The 17,488-nt window shown below is 51.2% G+C and overlaps 5 protein-coding genes across 5 annotated transcripts; 2 read left to right on the top strand and 3 right to left on the bottom strand.

Moving 5' to 3' along the window:
- Nucleotides 1-726: 726 nt before the first annotated feature.
- HO133_002998 (uncharacterized protein) lies at nucleotides 727-2,411 on the top strand (the record flags this gene model as incomplete). Its single annotated transcript, XM_037293922.1, has 3 exons — nucleotides 727-2,184; nucleotides 2,247-2,259; nucleotides 2,323-2,411. 3 exons carry the CDS (start codon nucleotides 727-729, stop codon nucleotides 2,409-2,411), a joined length of 1,560 nt encoding a protein of 519 aa, XP_037150000.1.
- Nucleotides 2,412-3,158: 747 nt separating this feature from the next.
- HO133_002997 (uncharacterized protein) lies at nucleotides 3,159-3,707 on the bottom strand (the record flags this gene model as incomplete). Its single annotated transcript, XM_037293921.1, has 2 exons — nucleotides 3,159-3,343; nucleotides 3,671-3,707. 2 exons carry the CDS (start codon nucleotides 3,705-3,707, stop codon nucleotides 3,159-3,161), a joined length of 222 nt encoding a protein of 73 aa, XP_037149999.1.
- Nucleotides 3,708-4,965: 1,258 nt separating this feature from the next.
- Nucleotides 4,966-8,456, bottom strand: HO133_002996 (uncharacterized protein; the record flags this gene model as incomplete). The annotated part of the gene is made up of 3 exons (XM_037293920.1): nucleotides 4,966-8,019; nucleotides 8,079-8,229; nucleotides 8,302-8,456. 3 exons carry the CDS (start codon nucleotides 8,454-8,456, stop codon nucleotides 4,966-4,968), a joined length of 3,360 nt encoding a protein of 1,119 aa, XP_037149998.1.
- A 2,545-nt stretch (nucleotides 8,457-11,001) lies between these two features.
- HO133_002995 (uncharacterized protein) lies at nucleotides 11,002-13,756 on the top strand (the record flags this gene model as incomplete). The annotated part of the gene is made up of 3 exons (XM_037293919.1): nucleotides 11,002-11,396; nucleotides 11,452-11,710; nucleotides 11,768-13,756. The coding sequence occupies 3 exons, from the start codon at nucleotides 11,002-11,004 to the stop codon at nucleotides 13,754-13,756; spliced, it is 2,643 nt and encodes an 880-aa protein (XP_037149997.1).
- Nucleotides 13,757-14,367: 611 nt separating this feature from the next.
- Nucleotides 14,368-16,955, bottom strand: HO133_002994 (uncharacterized protein; the record flags this gene model as incomplete). Its single annotated transcript, XM_037293918.1, has 5 exons — nucleotides 14,368-14,712; nucleotides 14,773-15,087; nucleotides 15,257-16,736; nucleotides 16,788-16,807; nucleotides 16,869-16,955. The coding sequence occupies 5 exons, from the start codon at nucleotides 16,953-16,955 to the stop codon at nucleotides 14,368-14,370; spliced, it is 2,247 nt and encodes a 748-aa protein (XP_037149996.1).
- Between the last annotated feature and the right edge of the window lie 533 nt (nucleotides 16,956-17,488).

Here is a 17,488-nt window from a genome sequence, read left to right as displayed (position 1 = left end):
ACCACATGAGAGCAGCACGACTGGAACGCATCTAGGAAAAGTGAATCCTCATTGTCACAAGCTACGAAAAGGAGATATGGCAATTGATATCCCTGTGGCATCCGTGAGCCTTTCACCCTCAACTGACCTGATATACCTGGAATTCACGTTCACACATAACATCCATGGCAGTCGAGAATTGTTCTACGATTCGAATAAGCATAATCTTTCATCAGCGGGCGTTGGGAGACGAAGGAGCGGTTAAGCATAGCATTTTATACCCCCAAGCAAGTCTCCAGATCAGGCTTCGCAGCGCGCATCTTGCAACACTAACACTCAGATAGTCAGATAGAAGAGCGTGATCAATTGTTTTATTTAACCAGTTTGACCAATCTCCACAATGAATGTATTGGAAATGATGTATGTAGATCGTCGGGATATGTGGGGTTCTCGGATTGAAGATCTAGTGGTGGGAGAACGCGAGAGCACGCGCCAGAGAAAGCGAGTGGAGCGGCGCCAACTAAAAAGAACTGACCGTGTCAGAGACCTTCTCTTCTTCCAACCTCTTACCACTGTACATCTTCAACATTTTCTGCCAATCAAAGCCTTTTTACTCATAATACACCATCTCGCTTTCTCAATTGATCATGTACAAAGCCCTCTGACCCAGTGCACTCATACTACATCCAGTATAAAAAGTGCCGTCTCCCTGGCGTTCATGCATGAGCCCGCATATTCAGAACAGAAATGCCTCCCTCTCCGCAGCATGTCCCTCTCCCCGTCTCTCCAGTCGCTGGTGTCAAGCGTCCAGCTCCTTCTCTACTGCCAGCGTTTGAGCCTCTCTCCTCTTCGCCAGCACTACCTCGACCAATGAAGCGCCTGGCTCACGCGTCTCCGGCCAAGTTGGGAAATAGAGAGCGCCAATATCCCACACCTATTCCATCTTCCACCACTATGATCCCTTCTTCTTCTCCGCCTCAACCACTACGTACGCGTCGCCCAGGCTTGATTCGGACTTATTCCGCAGTCTCTGAGCGGGCCCCTCTAGCTACTGTACCATCCATAGAGCTTTCTGAGCATGGAGAGCCAACACTGATGGGCAGATCGAGCAACTCCTCCCACTACCAGCTCTCCACCAACAAGCTCATCTCCCGCGTCCACGTCAGCGCAGTGTACATAGCCTCTAACCCTCCTGCTCCTAAAAGAGTGCAAGTTGAATGCAGGGGCTGGAATGGCGTAAAAGTGCACTGCCAAGGAAAGGCATGGGAGCTCATGAAAGGGGATACTTTTACCTCTGAGACTGAAGATGCGGATATCATGGTGGATGTACAGGATGCTCGTGTGTTATTGACTTGGCCGAAGCATGAGAATAAGATTTCGACCCCTACAGACTCGGACTCGACGTGGGATTCCGAAACCTCTCCGCAGCGCAACGCCACGGCCGCCCCACGTAATAGGCCTCTAGATACAAGTCCGCTTCGCCAGCAACATAGGTTGCAGTCGCCTGTGTCTCCTTCGCCTGCTGTGCAAGCTGTTCATGCTCAGCCATCTGGACATTTTGCTTCCGATCCTCCTATACCTGTACCTGTGCAGGTATATGAAGACGAACCATCGGACGAAGACAAGGACAAACCACCAGCGGGTAACACGCAAGCTACACAGTCTACACAAGTGGCGTCACAACCTTTTGCTCTCCTGGAAGAAACCCCCAACCCCAACGACTTCTCCGACGACAATGACGAAGAGAACGACCCTATCATATCGTCCTTCGGTCCCTATGGCGCCAACCTGGGAGCTCGCATGGAATCATTCACCACTAATGCCTCGCCTAATCGTCATCCCCTGAATCCTCTCAAAGAAGCGAGCATATCACCCCAACGCTCGAGCCGAGCTGGCATTTCTCCTAAACGCCGTCGCCACAACGCCCACCGCGACGTCTCTGACTCTCTGCATCGAGAAGATGAAGCAGGTGACGCCATTACGCACCATGTGATCAATCAACTAGCCTATTCGCGCGTTCAATCCACACCACTTTCAACTCTCATGCAAACCCTGCCTGCTGCTCTGAAAGACGCTTCACTTACAGAAGATGTATTGAAGGCAACGCTGGACCGTACGCGCTGCATTGGAACTGTGGAGCGTGAAGGCAAGGACGCGGCCGGCAAGCGTCTCGAGAGCGAGTACTACTACATCCCAGAGGCGGATGTGGATGGGAGCCGACGGGAAGTAGTGGAAGGAATGGGAGGGAGAGGGTTGAGAAATTGTAGGAAGAGTCACAAGGTAGGCAACTGCAAATCCAGCCATGGCTGAAATGTCTGATTGGACATGTGCTAACGAACCTAGCAATACTACTGGCGGAAACCCAAGTAGCCTCAGCAAGGCTCAACTGTCGATACAACACTATTCCAGACCAAAAGTATCGAGGTGTCTAACTCCTTGTGCGGTGTGCATATCAGATGCAGCATTTTAGCGATCCCTTTCGTTTCTTCCATCACGTCCAAAGTCTTACGACTGCGAGATACCACTTGTTCGGTTTGCTTCTACTAAATCAGGATATCCGAGTACGGCCGGCCTTGTTACTTCCACCTGCCTGCCCTGGATAGGGGGTATGATGTCTGCATAGCGAGGTGCGCTGGCTTTCGAGAACCGGAAGTCGATTCGTCTTTTTGTACATGCTTGCGTGGTGGGGGACGCTGTTGACTTGAAGGGGGCCGGAAAATGGAGAGCAAGGGCCTGGGTGGGAAGGGGTCAGGGTAGATAGATAGAATTGAGAAATAGCCTTCGAGATACGTCCACCTTCCCCAGACAACGAGGTAGTTCAGCTCGATCTCTACCTGCTTCTTTCCCCCCATGGCAATGTTACACGGAACGGAAGTATTCGAAACAGATGCGGTACGGAACGGACGTGATACGATGTGTGAATTGTTTCCTTCCTTCCTTCCTTGCTTCCCAACGCGCAACGTCCATCACCCCGGAAGCTCTTCCGTTGGCGTCGGCGTCGGCGTCACAGCTTCCCGTACTAGTACTCTACCATACACACCCTTTCTCTCTCTCTCTCTCTCTCTCTCTCTCTCTTTCTCTCTCTCTCTCTCTCTTCCCACACCGTCATCACGGACCCCTTCGACATCATCATCCCCTGTTCGTTGCCCTTTCACCGCTTAACCCGCACCCGCAGAACTTCACCCTCTGTTCTTTTTCTTCTTTTTCTTCTTCTTCTTCTTCTTCTTTCTTTCTTCTTCTTCTTCTTCTTCTTCTTCTTCTTCTTCTTCTTCTTCTTCTTCTTCTTCTTCTTCTTCTTCTTCTTCTTCTTCTTCTTCTTCTTCTTCTTCTTCTTCTTCTTCTTCGTCGTCTTCTTCTTCTTCTTCTACTACTCCTCAAAATTGCACGTCCCCGGGATATTCCCCGCACACCTGCACCGCCGCCGTCTGCGTCCGCGCCTGTTGTTTTGAACAACCCAGACGAAAGAAAGAAAGAAAGAAAGAAAGAAAGAAAGAAAGAAAGAAAGAAAGAAAGAAAGAAAGGGAAAATGATAGATCTTTAAACATCCCCGGCGGGATAAACCAGATGGAATAGAATATGTAAAGTCCGTCCCAACAACGTCAAACCCGAGTGATCGCAATCTTTCGTCCGCGAAGACGTCCGGCTCAGAAGTATGTGTGTGTATGGGAAACGGTACGCACACAGGGCAAACCAAAAAAAGAAAAGGCTTTGTGGACGAGAGAGAGCATGGTGTGTACGCATGCAACGTACCGGTAGAAAGTCGCGCGGCCGTTCGCCTTGTCGGCCTTGGAGCACGCGTCGGTGCGGACGGGGGTCCACGCCGGCGGGGCATCCGCCCGTGTGAGGTTTCGGTTAGTGGGTGTGGTGAAGGATGGAGTTGTGGGAAGGCATGTGGTGACCGAAGATGTGATGGGCGGGGGGGGGGAAGGTGAAAGCAGGGTTGGGGTGGGGGGGACGGACAGTAGTTCGGGGCGCCGGGGCAGTTGTAGGGGATCGGGTCCGCCGCGGTGAGGGGAAGGAGGGCGAGCGGGTGGAATGCGGGGCGGAGGGGATGCTTGGATGGCGGGTCGGGGGCAACAGAGAGAGAGAGAGGAGTGCTAGGCGGGGAAGAACGACTGACAAGGCTGCGGGAAAGTGGGTGCTGGTGCCGGGGGAGGAGTCGGTAGGGTATATACCCTCTTTCGAACGACCTGCTCCGTAGCAGCAGCGTTCAGTCGGAAAGGGCTCGCTCCGCTTCAGCCGTGAAACATCTCCTGTCGGCCTCGCCCGCTTCCACTTTGGGGGGATTCAAAAGACCGATGCAAGGGCCGGAGGCGAGTGGGAAACGAGACTTTGGGAGGGTCGGTTGATCGATCGGCTGGTATATGTTAATTACATGTAGGCAGTTTTGTAAAGGAGGGGAAAGAAGATGCGTGTTTCTAAAAGTGCCTGGTCGGCAGGTTACGGCTGCTAGGAGGGGGGGAAGTGAGAGTCGTGGAGCCGGGATGTCTTGAGTGAGGCCTTTGAGGTGAGGCATCTGGGTCGGTGGTGATAGGGAAGATGTAAATGTAGATGTAGGTGTAGATGTAGATGTAGATGTAGATGTAGATGTAGATGTAGATGTAGATGTAGATGTAGATGTAGATGTAGATGTAGATGCAAGCCATCCAGATACGAGGGACGAACGAACCGACCTACCGTCTCAAGGCTTGTTCTGTACATCCTTCCTTCTAAAAGGGCGAGGCCGACGCAACTTCCTCTTGTCGTGCATGAGGTTGAGGATTCTTCGTCTATTTTGGCTTTGGGGGGGGGGCAAGCTCGAGGATGGCGGGAGCCGGAGGGGTTTGTGCTTGCATGGGAAGGGTGAAACTCTGTATGCACGACCAGTAGGCGTAGGGAAGCGTACCTTGCACCCATCGTATAGGCATTCTAGGAAACCGTTTTGTACAAGGATCGTGGACTCCAACGCACAATGCTTATCCACGCAATGCACGTCGTCATATACTCTTACCAATCAATTCCCCCATTTCCTCCAGCCGTAATCTCCCTCGCAGCCTTCACCTCGCCCGCTCCATCCTTAAAATGACTATCCTGCAATGGCTTCCGTCCCTTCATGCCCTTCAGCTTCTCATCCAGCTTCCCAAACGGTTCACTCCCTTCGCCCTTCCTGACCTTCCATTTGCTGGTCCCCAGTCTCGCGTCCAACTCATCAACGGGAGGTAATTTGATATAGACCCAGCCATCGTCTCTTTCTTCAACAGGGAAAGTAGCGATATTGACTTCGGCGTCATTGGAGCACTTACCCGCATCGGAGCCGTTGAGGGCGAAGTTTCTCTTGTGGAAAGGGCAGGAGACCCAGAGCTTATCCGCTTTCGTGTCGTCGCCTATCAAACCTTCGCTGAGAGCAAAAGTGCGTTTGTGCGGGCACATCTGCTGCGTGGCGTACCACTTTCCTTTGATCTTGAAGACGGCGAGTTGCGTGTCTCCACGCTTGACGTTCTTGCTGCTGCCGGTCGGAGTATCGACGAAGTGTTTGCTTTCCACTATAGGCTGCCACGCGAGGTCACTCCATTGCGTGCCACGGAAATCCTCAGTTGTGCTCTCTTTGGGCCAGTAAGCGGGGCGTTGTTGGCCACGCTCGTCGACTTTGTCAACAACGGAAAGGGTATCGTCTGTGTTGGCGAATTGTTGGAAGTTTGATCGGCGAGCGGGATCTTTAATGGCAGCGGCCCATTCGTCGAAGAAGGTGCCCACGAGCTGATTCATTTGCATTTCGAGCTCGGCTGCTATGCCGAGTTTGTCTTGGAGAATGACTTCACGGAGGTACTTGATGCCACCTGGTAGTTGCTCAATCCAGCGGGCTGTACGTTGGAGCTTGTCTGCTGTGCGCATGTAAAACATCAGGTAACGATCGAGTATGGGGACGACATCATCTGGTGGTACGTCTTTGGCGAGGAGCTCGCTGTGGCGTGGCTTTGCTCCACCGTTACCGCCGACGAAGACATTGAAGCCTTTTTCCGTGGCGATGAGCCCAAAGTCTTTGTTTTGGGCTTCAGCGCACTCACGTACACAACCAGAGACGCCGCCTTTCATTTTGTGGGGCGAGCGTATGGACTTGTAGCGTTCTTCAAGGCGGACGGCCATGCCTACACTGTCGCCAATGCCAAAGCGGCACCACGTAGTTCCAACACACGACTTGACAGTTCGTAGGGACTTGGCGTAAGCGTGACCGGATTCCATGCCGCCGTTGACGAGTTCGGTCCAGATATCGATCAAGTCTTCTTTCTTAGCACCGAACATATCGATGCGTTGGCCGCCAGTGATTTTGCAGTAGAGTCCGTACTTCTTGGCAACGGTGCCGATGATGATGAGCTTCTCCGGGGTGATCTCTCCGGCTGATACTCGAGGAATCACGGAATAGGTACCATTTCGCTGAATATTGCCGAGGTATCGGTCGTTGGTGTCCTGGAGACCATGCAGCGGTTTGTCCATAACGTGCTGATTGTAGAGTGAGGCGAGGATGGAGCCGATAGTTGGTTTGCATGCTTCGCATCCCAGAGAATCTGGATCTGTACCACACTCCTTCATGACCTCCGGAAATTGTTTCAGCTTTTTGACGGTAATGATATGGAAAAGATCGGCTCGTGAGTGTTTGAAATGAGGGCAGAGATGGTTCAAGACCTCCGATCCTTGAGCCTTCATTTCCGTATTAAAGATCGTCTGCACAAGAGGCATGCAGCCACCACAGCCTGTGCCAGCCTTTGTACACGACTTTACATCTCCAATACTTTTGCATGTTCCGTCCTTGACGACCTTTGTTACATCTGCTTTCGTGACATTATGGCATGAACAGATCTGTGTGTCGTCAGTCAAATCGTTTGCATCGTCCTCTCCTTCCTTGGCGGCTCCTAAGATGAATTGGCTGGGGGGAACGTCCAACATCGTTTGGTTCTTCACCATCGGTACCAATTTGACATAATCTTTGGTATCTCCAATCATCATGCCTCCCAAGAGATGTTTGCCGTCCAATGTAAAAAGGAATTTCTTGTAGACCGCTTGAAAGGGGTCCATATAAGTCAAAGCTTTCACTGGTGGCGGGGGTGGCCCATCAGTAAGGTTCTTCACTTGCTCTTCCTGTTCTTGGACCCCGGTTTTATCCTGGCTTTTCGCTCCATGTCTCCTAATTGGTAGGTCTTTAGGTCCGTCTCTGTCGGCAAAGAAATCTCCGAAGCTGGCCACCTCCACACCTAGCAACTTGAGCTTCGTGCTCAGGTCCGGTCTCTTAAACTTCCTTGTAGCATGAACCTTTGCCTGAGTCATGTTGAAAGCAAGAACCTCAGCCATCTCGATGCCGGGAGCGATCAAGCCGAAAGTCTGACTTTCCCAGCTGGCGCACTCTCCAATAGCATAGACGCCGTCCTGGCTCGTCATGAGACTTGGATCAATGACTATACCTCCACCTCTGTCGGCACATTTGATTCCTGCACTTCTCGCAAGCTCGTCTCGAGCCTTGATACCGATACCGAACATGAGACACTTGCACTCCATGTGTTCCCCGTCTTCAAATAGCACCCCTTTGACGGCGTTGTCCTCATCCACTTCAATCCTGCCGACTCGCTTACTAAGAAGCACGTCTAAGCCTAGCTTTCGCACAAGGTCTACGACCATGCTGCCGGCATCGTTGTCCAATTGCCGACTAAGAACCCATCGGTTGCGCTCGATGAGCTTGACTTTGCCAAAGCTTTCGAGATCCATCATGGCCTTTGCAGCTTCCAATCCGAGCAGACCACCACCTACGACTGCACCCGTAGCGCCCTTGCACGTTTCTGAATAGCTGATGAGCTTTTCTAGGTCTTCAATTGTGCGATAGACGAAGACTCCCTTTGCATCATGACCAGGCGTGTGTCGCGGCAGAAGAGCGTCGGAGCCGGTAGCGAGGACGAGTATATCATATGGGACGGTTTCGCCGGTGGATGTTGAGACAACCTTGTCTGAGGAGTGTATTTCGGTTACCTGGGTATTGAGGTGGTAATTGAGGGAGCCTTCTGGCAAACCAGAATACTGGACGGAAGCAAGCATTAGCCCCGTCATGATAGCTCGAGCTTGAGCTTACGACATACCCATTCTCGAGGGTTCAGATATAGGTTCTCCGCCTTCCTGTGCTGGAAGAAGCTAGTCAAGCCAACACGGTTGTACGCCAAATGTGGTTCCTCTCCAATAACCACGACGTCGTATTCCCTCCTTTTTGCATCCATCTTCAGTAGCTTCTCACTGTCGACAACATTCGTGAGCTCGTGTTTCCAGCATTAGCAGCGCTGTAGTCTGCAAAGTTTGTAGACTCACATGAATGCAATGCCCACCATTCCCAACCCCACAACAACAACCTTCTTCCTCTTGTCGGGGGGCCTCGGATATTGGGCACTTTCTTCTTCCGGGTCATGGCCATTGACAGGCACTCTTCCGGCCTGCATGCCGGGGGAGGAGTCTGCCCAAGACATGCTGAATATTTATGATACAGCTGGGATAGTGGAAGAGTTTGCTGTTAGCATTCAAGAGGGTTGCATGAAGCAGTCAAGCTAACGCCGTAATGAGACTTGGAAGGTAGGCGGAGAATAGTGCAGAGAAAGAGAGCTAGAATGAGATTTCATTCAGTAGCAGATGAGGCGAAAGGAAGCACAGAGAAAGAGGCATTGTTATTGGCAGGTTTCCGACGCATGCCATGCCTCATGCTCTAGGAATACCTTGGCCTCTTGCCGCGGGGAAAGGCAGAGGAAGGTCGGTAGCTTATCGGTTTATCGGTTTATCGTTTTATTTGGTGAGCCTGTTGTTTGAAAAGATGGAAAAAGGGAAATTCGAATTCATGGCAATGTGGCAAATACCATTGATCTTTCTCCTCGGCAATGGAGAATTATTCAATAAATTACGAACTGTGGTGGAGTCGACTTCATCTTGAAGCACAAGATAAGCGAAGATAAGCATGCGTCGTCTGGTTGGCGCCAACATTTTGTTTAGCGCTAGTCTAGCCCTCCCCACTTACAAGCGAGTCGCGGACAACTCTACTTTACCTTACTTTATCACATTTTAGGAAATTACAATCTGCTGTTTATTATACTTTAGATTCTAAGGAGAATGAGGGTAAGCTTCCTTTTCAGCCCGACTGTTAGCGTAAGGTATTCTAGATCCCTTGGCGTTTGAGATGTTTCGCACCACCTAAGTTGAAAGACGCTTCCGGGAGCCTTGATCACGCTAGTATAGTGTCTTCGCTTGGTGGGGGAAGATCCTGCAGCAGGCTTCTTCTCCATAGAATATTCATCCTTGCTACCTTACCCACACCATACGCACGTAGACCTCGTTTCTACACATCTTGTCCAGATCATCAACTTTACAACCATGATGCCGCTGGATCCATAACTATTGTCTTCAAATTACTGTCTCTGCAAGTGAGATCGAAATCTTCCATGTCCACCCAATCTTTCTTATTCAACCATACACATCTGACCCGAGATTCTCCTTTGTCATTTCGTTCTTCAAGGACTCCCCCCCGTTTACCACGGCTCAATTCTCTCGCCCTTCTCCAACCCTTCCAATCCGAGCTCTGGCATGCGTGCATTGGAAACGGTCGGATGAAGGTGTGATGGCTGGGGACGGAGGATTGAGGCACGCAATGGTGATGGCGGGAGTCCTGCTGATGAGACATTATGGCGGTGTGGTGATGGCTGGTGTCGGGGGCTGAGGAAGGCTTCAAAGGCCGGTATTGTATGGCACAAGACTTTCTTTAGCTCTCATAGCCTTCGACTCTCACTGAACGTGAGCCTTTCAATAATTGATTTTGAGGTTCGCTTGCACTCATGATCCCGCTGCAGCGTGATGGAAGCCCAGTCCGGGCGTTTACACAGCAGATGTGGTGGCATCTGCTTTCATCAAAGAGCACCTTTCTGCAGCTTGAGTGAAACCCGGGTCCAAGATGAGATGCGTGAAAGGTATGCTGGATGCCCTCGGCTGGGCTCATAGCATTCTTGCTTCCATTGCTTTAATCTTCGAACCAGGACCATGAGATTCTGATGTGATCGGGCTAAAGTAAGGTTGAGAGGCTTGTGGGTGGTAGAGGTTGGACGGAGCGGAAGTTTTCTTCAATTTGAGACGGAATTAGCAACAGCGATGAAAATGGTGGGTTCCAGACGGTCAATCACCACGAACGCCAAGTGCTGCATCCACTTAGTTATCGAAACATTGAAAGTTAGGATTTCGCTTATGCACAGCCAAGGCCGCTGCTTGATGGAATGAACGCTCCTGTTTCTTCATATATAATTATGTTTTATAATTCTTTCGACATATAACAACATCTACCGCCTCCATTAGTAATTACTATACCATTTTGATTATTTACAAGAATACTCGCATTATTGCATGTAATGAATGCATAGAGTAGGCATCGTCTTTTGCTTGCTCACCAAGTCAGCATTATTCAATTATTTAAACCTCCACTTCCTTGGATTTGCCATTTCCAGTCCCAAATGGCCAAATGGTAAATGGCAAATGGCACTTAAATGGTGAACGGTAATTGGGCGAATGGCAAATGGACCAGACCGGGGCATGTCTTATCTACGCGCTAATGGATAAGCATCTTCTTTCTTTTGACTACTACCGCTACGATTGGGAACTGCACGATGGTCCCATGTGCTCGAGGAATGGCAATTATGCAATGCGTTGGATATGCCACTTCCGCGGGCTCCTTTTCCTCCACCCATGACTACCTAGCTTATGCCCACCAATACAGTCAGTAGCTCATTGGTTCATTATTCTACATTCTCAAGGTACGATGACAGGATCGCCATCTCCTTTCAAACTTGCATGACTCCCTTTCTTCTGTCATATCCTCTCTTGGCCATCATGTCGGACACTCCACCAACTTTGGCAATCCAATCCGAATAAACCGATTTTCCCCCATTTTCCACTGCTTTAATTTCGACCTAATTATTCTGTGAATTATTCTGTGAATAATGACTTCTTTGCTTTCTCTTCAATTGCTTCCCACCCATCACCATGGAGGACCCTACTACTCAAGACAAACGCTCTCACCATTTATTACACAAGCATGAAAATTTACCTCAATATGACCAATTACCCCCTTCACCCCCGCAGACTGAAGAAAATGACTCCCAGTCAAGCGAAGAAGTCGAAATCCCCCTACCGCCACCTACCACTCCACCCACCAATGTCCTAGACCTCGACAAGAAGACCCCCGATGCTCACGTACCCCGAGACCCGAGATTAATCCGATTGACCGGCACCCACCCATTCAACGTAGAGGCACCATTGTCCGCCCTCTTCAACGAAGGCTTCCTAACAAGCCCTGAACTCTTCTACGTCAGGAACCATGGTGCTGTTCCAGAAGTCAAGGACCAGGACATTCCCGACTGGCAAATCTCGGTCCAAGGGTAGGTGGAACACAGCGTCCAAGTTCTTCTCAATTCGCTGACAGCTGTCCTCTAGGCTCGTCGAAAGACCCCTCACCCTCACCCTTCGTCAATTGATTGCCGAGTACGAGCAAATCACCTGCCCCATCACACTTGTCTGCGCTGGAAACAGAAGGAAAGAACAAAACCAGGTCAGAAAAAGCAAAGGCTTCTCATGGGGAGCCGCCGGCGTCTCCACCGCGCTTTTTACTGGGGTGGCAATGTCGGAGCTCATAAAGAAAGCGCGCCCAAGAAAAGGTGCCCGATATGTGTGCATGGAAGGCGCGGATGAACTGGTATGGAAATCCAATCAGTCGTCTTAGGGAGCTCGACTAACAATATACTACGCCTAGCCCAATGGATTCTACGGCACATCCGTGAAGTTGAATTGGGTCATGGACCCGAATCGAGGGATGATGCTTGCCCACAAGATGAACGGCGAGATGCTTCGACCGGATCACGGCAAGCCATTGCGGGCCGTCATACCAGGGCAGATCGGAGGACGAAGTGTAAAATGGCTGAAAAGTCTCATCGTCACAGCTGCTCCGAGTGACAATTGGTATCATATATACGACAATCGAGTCTTGCCGACCATGGTCAGTCCCGAGGAGTCTGCCAGTGATCCCAAATGGTGGCATGATGATAGATACGCCATCTATGACTTGAGCACCAACTCAGCAATAGCCTATCCTGCGCATGAAGAGCAAGTATGTCTCAAAGATGGCCCGGAGAGATATCGGGCCAAAGGATATGCTTACGGTGGCGGCGGAAGAAGAGTAACTCGAGTTGAGATCTCCATCGACAAAGGCCGGACGTGGCGGTTAGCGGACATCGACTACGCCGAGGATCGATATCGTGAAGCCGAGCAAACGTTATTTGGAGGACGCCTCGACATGTCATGGAGAGAAACTTGCTTCTGTTGGTGTCATTGGTCGTTAAACATACCAACGGTGGAGCTCGCAGACGCGAAGGATATCGTTGTTCGAGCCATGGATGAAAGCATGAACATCCAACCAAAAGATATGTACTGGAGCGTACTCGGTATGATGAACAATCTGTGGTTCCGTGTCACCATAAGTAAAGAGGGCGACTATTTGCGATTCGAGCATCCAACTCAACCAGCACTAATGCCAGGCGGCTGGATGGAGAGAGTGAGGAAAGCAGGCGGCAACTTAACGAATGGGCACTGGGGCGAAAAGCTCGCCGGCGAAGAAGAAAAGGCCGTTGTCCACGAACAAGCAAAAGAAGTCCCCATGACAAAAGCAGGCTTGAAGAATGAAATCACGATTGACGAATTGCGAAAACACGACAGCGAACAAGACCCCTGGTTCGTCATAAATGGCGAAGTCTACACGGGTCTCTCCTTTATGAAAGAACACCCCGGCGGGGCCCAATCTATCATCAGCGCCGCGGGTCTCGACAGCTCTGACGAATTCATGGCCATCCATTCCGAAACGGCGAAAGGCATGATGCCCTCCTACCACCTCGGCACCCTCTCCGACTCCGCCAAACTCGCCCTCTCAGAACCAGCCTCCGAAACCGCATCCAACGAACCTCGCCCCACTTTCCTCAACTCCCGCGCCTGGACAAAAGCTGTCCTCCACTCTAAGCGTGCCATCTCAGCAGACACATTCGTCTTCACCTTCACGCTGGAACACCCTGAGCAGACCCTCGGTCTGCCCATAGGCCAACATTTGATGATCCGCCTCCGCGACCCCGTCGATCGCGAAGCCATCATCCGCTCCTACACGCCCATTTCCGAGACCACACGCAAAGGCCACTTCGAAGTTCTCATCAAGCTCTATCTCTCCTCGGACTCTCACCCAGGCGGTCAAATGAGCAAGGCCATGAACGCCCTCCCCGTCGGCCACGGCGTCGACTTCAAAGGCCCCATTGGTAAATTCGAATACATGGGTCGCGGACGCTGCGCCGTCAGCGGCACAGAGAAACAAGTCAGGAGATTCGCCATGATCTGCGGCGGCAGCGGCATCACGCCCATATTCCAAGTCTTCCGCGCCGTGATGCGGGATAAAGATGACCCAACCACGTGTACCGTCCTCAACGGAAACCGTCTCGTCGAAGACATCCTCTGCAGAGAAGACCTGGACGCTTTACTCCAAGGCAACGAGGACCGCGCCCAAGTCATCCACACGCTTACACAAGCGCCGGCCGAGGGCTGGCCCGGCCTGACCGGAAGGATCAACGCGGAGCTGGTGCGAAAACACTGCCATGCGCATGACGAGACCATGGTGTTGATCTGCGGCCCGGAGACGCTGGAGAAGGCTGTCCACAAGGTGTTGAAGGAGCAGGGGTGGGCGGATGAGCAGATCCTATTCTTCTGATTTCGGGGGAACTCGTGAAAGGACTGGCTGGCTGGCTACCTTCGATTGATATGTTTCCGTACACTGTGCATATGGGATGCGGTTTGCACATATCTCCGCCCTCGCTTATCGGAGGCCTTTTTTTTTATCTTTTTTTTTATCTCGAGTATATACATACGGCCGGCCTGCCTTCTTCCATCCCCGCGCGCGGCTTTTGACATAACCGGCGCGAGACTCAGGCGGCGTTGAAAAGCTCGCGGATATATACACAGCAGCTGTGTCTCAGTCTCAGATATTGTATAGAGCAAAACGAAGAAATGATATTACTACTGTGCGTCTGAACGGTCACTTGTCCCCGAATAATGATGATGACGGAATAAATCGTCTGACCGTTAACCGGCCGGGAGGAGGAAAAATTGAAAAACATTCGAGCGTGGCTAACGTTTTCCTTCGATTGCTTGTCTATCGTCATAAGAGGTACTGGAGAAAGCATCGTCTATCCCTGCGCTTCGCGCGTCCGTCACGGCAAGAACGTACCAAGCACCTCTATGCATACCATCCATCCTGAGGTTCTCATCATTCTTCATCCGGCTGCCACTTCTGCCTCTTGGTCATTTGTCTGTTCGGCGCCCTCATCCCTTCATCTCGGCATCCGGCTCCTCGACCCCCTCGGGCTTCACCGTCTCCGGCGCATCCCCCGCATCCTTCATCTCCTGGTCGCCCTCCCCATCCTTCTCCTTCTCCTTCTTCCCACCCTCCTTGGCCTTCTTCGCCTCCTCCTCCGCCTTCTTCCGCGCCTCAATCTCCGCCCGCTTCTTCGCCGCCTTCTCCTCTTCGATTTTCAGGACAGCTTGTCGTTCCTCTTCAATTTTATCTTGGTAGCGGCCGACAATGGGACCGGCGACGAAGCGGATTTCGTCCATTTTGGCGACGTAGACGCCGCGGGTGGCGTCTTCGCCCTCGTCGTAGAGCCAGTCCTGTTGGAAGTATTAGTTTCAGGGTAGCCAGGGATGCGAATGCATAGGGCAAAGACGAACCTCGCTCTGCTCCAGCTTCTCTTTTAATTTCGACTTCTCCTCATCGCTTGCATGTTCGGAGTATTGATCATCGATCTTCGATCGAAGCTCGTAGATGTAAGATTCCAGCTCGTTCTTCTTGTCTTCCGTATCGGCAACAAGCTTGTCTTCCATGAACATGGCACCTTCCTTCTCCGCGGCAGCATCTTTGGTTTGTTGATCGAGCGATGACGTGCCCGACGATAGAGGCAGTTCGCCCTTGCGGACCTGCTTCTTGATCTTCCGTGTTTTGGGCTTGGGTTCCGCGGTGCCGTTGGGAGCGTCCGTGTCCATTGCCTGATTGGTAGACTCTGTCAGCGGTGTGTCGCGAGATGGTGGTCGCTTGGAGCTGCCGAAGACACTCTTCGCGAGATTCTTGAATTTCGAACGTGGACCAAGTTCGTCCTTCAACGATTGGTCATCGGCAAAGCAAGCATTTAGAGATGAAGGAGATATGGGGACTTACATCACCGTCTTTCTTCTCCTCCTTTTTGTCCGCGTCCTTCTTTTCCCCTTCCTTTTCTTCGGGTATGGGCTCTTCTATCTCGACATCTTCTACGTAGTACCCCGATTCAACGTTGAGAACGCCATGTAGGTTGAGACGTGCCTTGAGCTTGCAGATCATAAAGTCATCATCACCGCTGGCTTTCACTCCCTTGACCGAAAATTTTCCGATCCAAGGATTCATCTTGCCAGGGAGCATCTCAGGCTTGGCATACTTGGCTTCCAGGTCGAATGGCTGCTTGCGGTAGAATGTGAGGATCTTGGTCGATGGCATAACGTTGCCTTTGTTGAAGACGGTCAAGCTTGTATCTTCATCCGGTATGTCAGGCGATTGCTCCCAGTTGAATTCGATAGGGTAGTTCACGATATCATGGACCGAGAAGTCGCGAACGCGGAAGACGGGGGACAGGATAGCACAGCTGAAAGCGCAGCCACGGGCAACAGCTTCATCTTGGTTGAGGGTGAACGAAAGTCCCTTGCCGAAGAATTTGCTTATCCGTTCTTTCAGAGATGGCACACGAGTGCATCCGCCAACCATCTCAACCGTGTCAATGTCTTCCACCTTCATCTTAGCTTCGGCGAGTGCTTGCTCCAGAGGTATTGTTGCGCGCTCCAGTAATGGTTGGAGGAGCTCTTCCAGCTCTTCACGCTTCATCATTCCGTTGACATCGACGTCGTTCATCAGGGACTCAATGCTGATCGGAGCTTGTGCGTTGGCGGAGAGGATCTTCTTCATCTTTTCGGCGGCGGCGGTGACTCGAACGAGAGCTTTCGGGTTGGTATTGATGTCGATCTTGTATTTCTCCTTCCATTCTCGAGCGAAGTGCTGTACCAAAGCCTTGTCGAAGTCTCGTCCACCAAAATGCCTATCGTAAGCCGTAGACTTGACGGCCAGCTCGCCTTTTTTGAACTCGACTATCGAGCATGCGTAGTCGCTGTGCCCAATATCGACGAAAGCAACACGTTTTGGCTTTTCTTCTGCAGTCGGAAGGTCGGTCCTAGGAATACCATAGCCCAGCGCCGTAGCGGTGGTATCGTTGATCAACCGCAACAGCTTCAGCCCAGCGATCTCTGATGCGTCCATTATAGCTCTCCGCTGTACATCGGTAAACCATGCTGGAACGCTGATGACGATATCGGAGACCGGCAGCTTCAGCTCCGCGGATGCCGTAGCCTTGACCTTGCTAAGGAACATCGACACAAGTTGGGTCGCCGTGAACTGCTGCTTCTCGCCCATATATGTGACCTCTGCACCGACCTCATTTCCAATCTGGACTAGTTGGGATGAGACAAATTCGCGTTCAAGTTGGACATCGGGATCTTGGAGTTGGCGGCCAGCTAGGCGCTTGAGGGAGCTGACAGTGTTCTTTAGGTTGGAGATTTCTTGAGTCTTTGCGGGTTCGCCGAGATATCTACTCTTAGGTCCGAAGCCAACGAGTGATCTGTGGGTTGTTAGCTGGGAAAGTAGTTGAGGAGTGCGTGGGGGAACGAACGGTGTAGCCCGATTGGAGACCTACGCAATTTTCGGCGTCAGCATGGCTTCTTAACGACAACAGCCAAGTTATGAGACATACCTCATTGGTAATAACATCGACACCGCGGTTCCGTGCAATGGCAATGACCGTGTTGAGCGTACCGAAATCAACACCCACGACCGACATGCTGACTAGGAAAAATGCTTGTTTGAAAGGCGGGAATTAGGTGGAGTGCAATGTATGGTCTCGATGGCGAGTAGAGGATTAGTTGTGAGATATCATGTGTGAAGTTGGCGAATACGTGGTGATTGAGTGGTGGTTGAGTTGCGAGGCTGAGAAACAGCCAGAAGCTTCTAGTGATGAAAATATTTACTGAAGATGCCAAGACACGCTGCAGATCTGCACAACGGTGGTGATGGTTCTTATACTTTCGGACGTTCCTCCGACTAACAGTGGCAAGATACGGTAGAGTGCTCTATTGATTTTGTGATTAACAAAAAAAATTAATGTCATGTAACGATGCAGCTTTCTCAATCTAAAGGCTTTGACCCTCTGCTAGTATGCTGCAAACTTCTTTCTCTTGCCATACCGTTACCATTGCAAACAGCTAGTAGTACAGCATACTCCATATCCAGTATCGATGCCGTCAAATACTGCATGCCGCTAATGCTAAGAAGACCACTATCGACCATGTATATGCTGCTTTTTTCGTGCTGGTT

Source organism: Letharia lupina (assembly GCF_014066315.1).
Source record: "Letharia lupina isolate WasteWater1 chromosome Unknown contig_16, whole genome shotgun sequence".
Classification (NCBI taxonomy): domain Eukaryota; kingdom Fungi; phylum Ascomycota; class Lecanoromycetes; order Lecanorales; family Parmeliaceae; genus Letharia; species Letharia lupina.
Note: the sequence above shows the minus strand (reverse complement) of the source record. Positions and strands in the feature narration are given on the sequence as shown.